The 7,398-nt window shown below is 36.7% G+C and overlaps 2 protein-coding genes across 2 annotated transcripts in view; one reads left to right on the top strand and one right to left on the bottom strand.

The window, feature by feature from the left end:
• Positions 1–997: 997 nt before the first annotated feature.
• LOC108750462 (septin-2) lies at positions 998–3,766 on the bottom strand. The gene is made up of 8 exons (XM_018489912.1): positions 3,603–3,766; positions 2,973–3,090; positions 2,541–2,877; positions 2,123–2,234; positions 1,853–2,045; positions 1,647–1,774; positions 1,398–1,571; positions 998–1,299 (listed from the first exon to the last, which is right to left on the bottom strand). Exons 1-8 carry the CDS (start codon positions 3,630–3,632, stop codon positions 1,126–1,128), a joined length of 1,266 nt encoding a protein of 421 aa, XP_018345414.1. The 5' UTR covers positions 3,633–3,766; the 3' UTR covers positions 998–1,125.
• A 1,402-nt stretch (positions 3,767–5,168) lies between these two features.
• The window catches only part of LOC108750778 (neurobeachin-like), a 215,533-nt gene continuing 213,303 nt past the window's right edge, over positions 5,169–7,398 (top strand). Inside the window, exon 1 of the mRNA XM_018490507.1 lies at positions 5,169–5,581. Within this exon, the coding sequence (XP_018346009.1) occupies positions 5,411–5,581 (171 nt within the window). The 5' untranslated portion in view covers positions 5,169–5,410. The remainder of the gene's footprint in view (positions 5,582–7,398) is intronic.

Genomic DNA, 7,398 nt, shown 5'->3' with positions numbered 1-7,398 from the left:
TATATATATATATAAAACTTGTTAAGCGCCTTTTTATTATAGATTACGTTATTGATATTGTGCTAACATACGATGAGTAAAACAGAAGAAACTCAATATGTTTTGATGATATTAAACTGTTATAAATTTATTTGGGTTATTATTTATAGTAGAATACTGAAGCAGTATAATATTGATAAACGTATTTTAAAAAAAATTATTGTCTATATATTGTTTCGTCGTAATCATTCGGCTATTAATAAAATATTACGATAGCATTGTATATGTATGTTTAGTCTTTGTTCATAATAACTGCACTAGGCTTTCGCAAATTTTAAGATTTTGTCTAATATGCGGATATATCGTACGCAACATTTATCTTAATCTATTCAACTAAGTTCAAAACTATTATGTCGGTTGTTATATTTTGTTGAACAATAAAATATCTGACAGTAAGATATTTTCAAACATTTTATGACTAGCACATCACTACATTTTTTTTAGACCCTGCAAATGCGATTATTATCCACACAACTACTATAATTCCTATGATTTTTGGAATCGTACAAAAAATTTACTGTTTCCCAAATACTACGATTCCAAAAAACGAAAATAGTTTTGCTTGATATTATACGCAATATAAAAGTATTCATTAGATATTAAGAATATGTTATTTTCTTCGCCAGTTATCGTACTATTTTTTTTATTTTTATTTCGAGCTTATTAAGATCTTATTTCGACATTGCTATTGTAAAATTATTTTTAATTGATAATTATAGGAAAGGGATATTATATTCTAATTTGTATACTAAACATATATTTCGTATAAAATCAAATTCATTACAAATTAATTTAAAAATATATGCTTGATTGAACATTAGTCTTTGTTTGTAGTTGAACAGAGTATTATTTCTTGATAATACGAAACATATGCGACTTAAAATATATTTGTAAAAAAAATTTTTGGTATATATTTAATATATACGGAATATTTATATATATATATAAAAATGTTCTATAATAAAATAAAATATGTCAGGTATGCATATACATAATTAAAGAATAATACTATTATTGGATAATGCAGTTAAAATGCATGGTCATATTCAAATGGTATAAAAAGATGTCGTCATGATGAAATACATTTTACTTTTTCTTGCTTTTGCCTAATGTCAGCGTATGATGTTGGGGTTGCTGCGCAAACTGCGCTTTTCGTCTATTGAATTCCAATATATCGTCCTCAAGTTTCTTACGACTATCCTCTAATTTCTTTTTTTCCTCAGTATGATCTTTCTTTAGCTTGTCGAATTTACTATGTAGCTATATATATATAAAAATCAATAAACATTAGTACTAATTAATAGCTGTAATAATAAACACAGTAAATTGGAGCTTATATATATTTAAAACAAGGTTACCTCTTTTTCTGCTTCTTTCAATTCGGCTTCTTTTTCTTTCACTCGAGCGACAAACATTTGGCGCATCTCGTCCTCTTTTTGTTGCAATTCTTGCAAGTGAATGGATCTCTTCGCTTCGCACGTTTGTTGAAAACTAACAGGTTTGTTGTCACTATCAACGTCACTAAAGCCCATCTGAAAGTCGACGATAAGAAGTTTTAAGAAAAAGATAAACTTTGTTTTTTCTGACAAAAACAATGAAACACATACCTGTTCTAATCTCTTTTTCCGGTAGAGTTCATAATGGCGACAATGCGTTTTTTCGCGCATGTCTTCCATATTAGTACCTATTAGCATCTCACGTAGTTTTACAAAGTCACAGTGAGATTCATTTTCGACTATAACATAAAGGATATTTAATGTTTCAGCTCATTTCTTTAAATATAAATGTAACAAATAAAATTTATAAGCTTTACCTTGAACTGTACCCCATGGATATTGACGAGAACGCATCATTTTATTGCCGACGCGAACGAAATCGGTACTGCCGACGACAGCAAAAGGTACATGAGTGTTCATGGTGACATTTATATCTGCTACGTTTTCATCATCGATCGGAAACTGATAAATATGTATTCCATTGTTTTGCAAATCTGATATTATTTTACTCTGAAATACAAATATTATAATAAATAAGATAACACAAATATGTAGACAAAAATAATTTCAGCGGAATTGTCGCATACCTTAAATTTTTGTAACTCAGTCTTTGATATTGTATCTGCTTTAGCAATAATTGGAATGATGTTAACTTTGGTATCCAGCTTTTTCATACATACTAAATCAATAGATTTTAGGCTGAAAGTATAAGAATATATGTAAAATTAAAGCAACTTTCATAATATTTCTAATACAGCCTCGACCATAAGTATAAAGCACTCTCAATTTATTCTTTCAAGAGTATTGGTAAAAATAAGTCAAAGGAGAGGACTAATAAAATATTAATATTGTTATAAAAATAATACTTTTAATAAAATAGTCTTTTAATTTTTTTCATTTAGAATATTGATACGTTTATTTAGAATGTTCACAACAATGTTTGAAGGTACTTGATACTTGTGGCCACACAAGGCTGTATGTAATTAGTTTAACATACACACTTACCCATGGCCAGTAGGACATATAAAATATAGACAAATATGGATGCGACTGTCATGATAGATTGCCAGATTACGTTTGATTTTTAACTCTTCCTGTAAATAAGCTTCAAACTGCGAATCTATATAATCAACGACTGCTTTGAAGCTGTCTTCTTTATTGATTTGATCACCATAACCAACTGTATCAACGATCGTCAGTTTTAGTCTGACATTGCTCTCTTGCAATTCATAAGTATGTGCCTTAAGTTTTACAGATGGTAGATTATGAGGACTGGGACTAGATTCAAAGCTTGTGTTAAAAAGAGAATCCATAAGTGTAGATTTTCCGAGTCCAGTTTCACCTATCCAAATGAATTAAAACTAGTATTTGTTACAAACTATTTAACTCAACACCTAATACAGTAAAACTCATTAAGATGAGGTTAACATTTCGTACCAATGCAGAGAATGTTGAATACAAATCCATTTTGCACTGATTTATTCACCAACTGAGTAGGTAGACTGTCAAATCCAACATGACCAGACAATTTCAGCGTACGTAGCATACATTCGATCTAATCACAGAAATTACATGTTGATATTATAATTCTCAAACAGAGAGAAAGAAAGAAAAAAAGAAGCAATAGAAAGAAGAGAGAAAGCTGTATCCATAAATGGATGAAATAGATGCATGAAGGAATGTTCAATTCAATGTACAGTTATGATGCTTGACAGCCAACACCCTTGGCTATGACAACACATGACTCATAGATTTGATTTAAATATCCAATCGTATTCGCGCATATATCAATGTAAAAAAAAAATGCTCCATAAGAAAAAGGAAGAGAAAGAAGAAAGAGGAAGTATTCGCGGCCAACGAGCAGGGATATATTGATCATTTCGCGAGATAGCAAAGCGTTTTAAACATTGCCCGGGCGGAAATTCATCAAACAAGAATGCATGTCGATAGAACGAGACACGGAATTGGAGAATGATGCGAGACACATGCGAGTTTCGGCCGTGCAACGAAACCGCGTCTATCACGTCGAGGAGCGGTATGCATGAGCGAGGAAATTCTTGTACCTACCTTAGCACGGTCAATATCCTCCGTCGCCATTTTTCCTACGATTCCGCTGCGAACGCCACGAGACGAGAACGAACACTCGACGGCGACGGAAGCCGTGATCAGCCGTGATCCACGGCGAGCCTCAAATCGGAGTATGCATGCGCCACTGTACGCCACCGGCTGATACGAAATGCCGCCGGTAGGGCGTAGCACTGGTTTGACGACCAATCAAGGACGCCTTGAAATTGAACCCGTAAATTGGTCGCTCGGTTTGCGCGTCGCGAATTCCGTCGCCGCGATCTCTCGTCGCGTTAATTGACGTCGAGCAGCAATGCGAGATTAGTCTTTGAGTAATTAGCAATGAATCTGGCTGAAATTGAAGCGTGAAATTGAAAAGGAGAAACTTAAACTTTGAAGAGGCCTATTCCAAAAACGTGACTGGCTGGATTCTCCCGCGCAGCTGTCTTATTTTTTATTTTTATGTAAATACGTATTTATATTGATTGCGCTTGTTTAATATTATTCCAAATTCTTTTTGAAAGATAGAAAATCTCAAATTGTACAAACGATTCATTGGCGATTTAATCCAGTTTAATCTCTTAATAGTCTTCATTAACTAATTATAATGCTTACAAGAATTATGGTTTTAAATTAATCTTTTCAGGGATAATCTTTTAAAGCTAGAAAGTAAAAAGCATTTTAATACTCGATTGTGAGTGGCAAATATTATTTACAATAAACTTTTTATAGTCTTTAAAGATGCTTTTTATAGCATTATTATTATTAAATTAACGTTCAATTTAAATTATGATATTATTATTTCAGTTAAATTTAAGATCATGTTTTTAAGACCGATTTTAAGCACAAATATTATATTATGTCTGTCATATAATGAGATTTCTTTTTTAATAAGAATTACTAATTATGGACTCTCGAAATTAAAATAATATAGGAAATTATATTATTTCTTTTTTATTTATTACATATTTGTTTGTCATATTGGTTGTATTATTTTTGTAATTTATTTTTATTGCTGTACTGTATTTTATCTCTTTTTAATTTCATTTACCAATGCAGTTTAATTTTAATCTCGATTCAATTATCTATAACTTTTACTCCATCTTTTCTTAGTTTTAAGAATTAAAAAAAAGATAAATAATAAGCCGTTGAACCAAGATTAAAATTAATCTACATGGTAGAATAATTTTCGGGCATAAATCATAGTTTAATTAAAACAAAAAACAGATATAATATTAAACATTTTTAAGCGTTAAAAGGCTAATAAATAGACTAAAAAAAAAGACTAAAAATAGACTAAAAAAAAAAAAGACTAGACAAGTATGCCAATATCTCTGAAAAGGTTACTGAACGACAAGGTTAATTAACGTTAACGAGGATCATTACCGCGTAAACAGCGTCGAACATTGACAGACGCTTATAAACCTCATAAATTCCGCGGCGCGTCGACACATGCGCCACGCGTCGTGGTTCGCGTGACGACTCCGAGCGCTGAGGGCCGCGCCGTCGCGACGCCGCCGCAGCCGCCGCCGCTGCCGCCGTTGCCGGACGTTTCGCAGCGCCGGCGTAGCTCGCGTAAGCTCGCACGCGCCGTCGGTGTGTGTGTGTCGGTGCCGCCTAGGAACATTCAGGCCGGCGCGGCTGGCAGTGCTCACAACAGTGCCCACTTTCTAACATGGCAGATCAATTTGTGTTGTATTATCATGTGACGGCGAAACGCTCCCGTTGATAGGACCCGTAACCTCGTGTGAAGCGATCCTAGTCCCCCCGGTAACCTCGCGAGTGTGGACGCGCGGACGCGGTCGCGTTAAATGTCCGTCGCGATGGCGGACCTCAAGAGCCCGCCGTTCAGTGACATCAAGCGGCCCGAGGAGGTGGTGGCGATGGCGATGAACGACAGCCTCAAGTTCGCCGTGCTGATCGGCCTGATCGAGGTGGGACAGGTGTCCAATAGGGAGGTCGTCGACACCGTGCTACACCTGGTGAGTGCGAATCAGGAGCGCCGTCGCCGTCGCCGACGGAGCGGAGCGGAGCGCGCCCGGCGCCGTCGCCGTCGGACATCGTCGCCGTGGCTTCGCCCCGGGCCGCGCGATTCCCGCCGCTCCCGTCGACGACACTCGTCACGACGCTTCCGATATGACAGCTCGACTGTCAATAACTTTTGGACCCCCGCCTGTCCGCGCGCGCGGAATTCGTTTCTCCGCGAAAAGTCAAACCCTTGACGGAATCTATCGGACAACCGATATGCTCCGATACGCATTTTCTCGCCAGATGATTTTCATAATTGACTCGATAACGTCGTCGTCCGACTCGTTAGCGACAACGAGCGAGCCTTGAAAGGCTAGACTTATTAACATAACTTCACCTTTGCGCTAAATAATAACCGATGCCTATCTCTTTTTTTCTCAGGGCAATCCACTCAGAGTTTGTATTTGCGCGAAATATATTTTCGCGAGTTTCTACTCTTAAATAATAGATTTCACGACGACGACGACGACTGGCTCTCTTATATTAAACTGATGATTATTTATTGTCAGAATAAATAACGTCACGAAATAAACTTGGGAATAGCTGACGAAGCAGCAGCTGAAGTCAAACCGAGACGCTCTCTGTTCGATGTTTGTAGGTATTATTCCGCCTCGACAGAGAAGGCTATAAGTTCGTATCTGTGCGAGGTATTCTCGCGGGTCTCTACTTTTAAATAATATATTTCACAACGACCAACGACTGACTCTTACGTTACACTGACGATTGTTTACTATCGGAATAAATAACGAAATAAATTGGCAATGACAAAGTATCAGCTTAAGTCAAACCGAGGCACCCCGTTTAATAGTAGTTATGCTATTCCACCTTGACAGAAGGCCATAGCTCGTGGATCGTGTCGCGCATTTAGCTGCGAAATGTGCCGTACGATAATCAGCGCGCGATAACATCGATCGCCGTAATGGACAAATAGACGCCAGAATCTGACGGCCGTGCCGCGTTGGCCGTAATTACGCAGGCATAATCGTCGAACGTTTGCGAACGATGCGGATGAGTTGCGGATCGTTCGGCCTACGTCGCGTCGCCAGGTCGCCCACGATCCTTTCGAAGGTGTACGATGACGTGCGTCTGTTGTCGAAGAAAAATGGGCGAGAACGCGGGAGTCTCCGGGGAGCAATTTTTTTTTATTTTTTTTTATTATTATTATCGCATGCTTTATTTGCGCGCGATCGTGCTTACGTGGATTTTACTACGGTGGTCGCCGGAGTGTGACTCTTATCAGCGCCGATCGTCCCACGCATTCAAGTTCGCGCTGACGACGAATATAGGTGCTTTCCATTCGGTGATACGAGTCAACACGAATGCCATTCTGTTGTCTCATGTCTCTTTTTATTATTCATGAAATGCTAAGAAAGATAGAATAATGGTTGTGTTGACTTGTGTCATTAAATGGAAAGCACCTTATATTTATTTTACCAGGTCTTTCACCAGGTGGCGAGAGTTAAGGTGCTTTTTAACCTGTCTTTCTAAGTTATATAACACATTTGTTCTTCTTGCGCTTTAACTCTTTTTATCAATTCCGCTTAATCGTATTCTTAAGCCTTTAAATTCTTATTCTTTTTATCCCACAGTTTTAATACTGCTTTAATCTCAATTCTTTCTATCAAAGTAGGAGATCTCTTAAAGTTGGTTTTTCATTATCTGGTTAACTTGTGGTTTAGCCTTAACCTAATTTAACTCAATGATAATGTCAAAATTGTGTTTTTCTAACTATACTTTTAATCATTAAACTAATAGTTTTCTAGTAATAACT

This window comes from Trachymyrmex septentrionalis, unplaced genomic scaffold (assembly GCF_001594115.1).
Source record: "Trachymyrmex septentrionalis isolate Tsep2-gDNA-1 unplaced genomic scaffold, Tsep1.0 scaffold37, whole genome shotgun sequence".
Taxonomy (NCBI): Eukaryota; Metazoa; Arthropoda; class Insecta; order Hymenoptera; family Formicidae; genus Trachymyrmex; species Trachymyrmex septentrionalis.
This window is presented reverse-complemented; position numbering and strand designations above follow the sequence as displayed.

Coding starts and splice junctions, on each gene's coding strand:
- LOC108750462 (XM_018489912.1), bottom strand. CDS start 3,632: ATGGCGACGGAGGATATTGACCGTGCTAAG. Junction 3,091..3,602: donor AGGATATTGACCGTGCTAAG/GTAGGTACAAGA, acceptor TTCTGTGATTAG/ATCGAATGTATGCTACGTAC. Junction 1,775..1,852: donor TCCATGGGGTACAGTTCAAG/GTAAAGCTTATA, acceptor TTTATGTTATAG/TCGAAAATGAATCTCACTGT.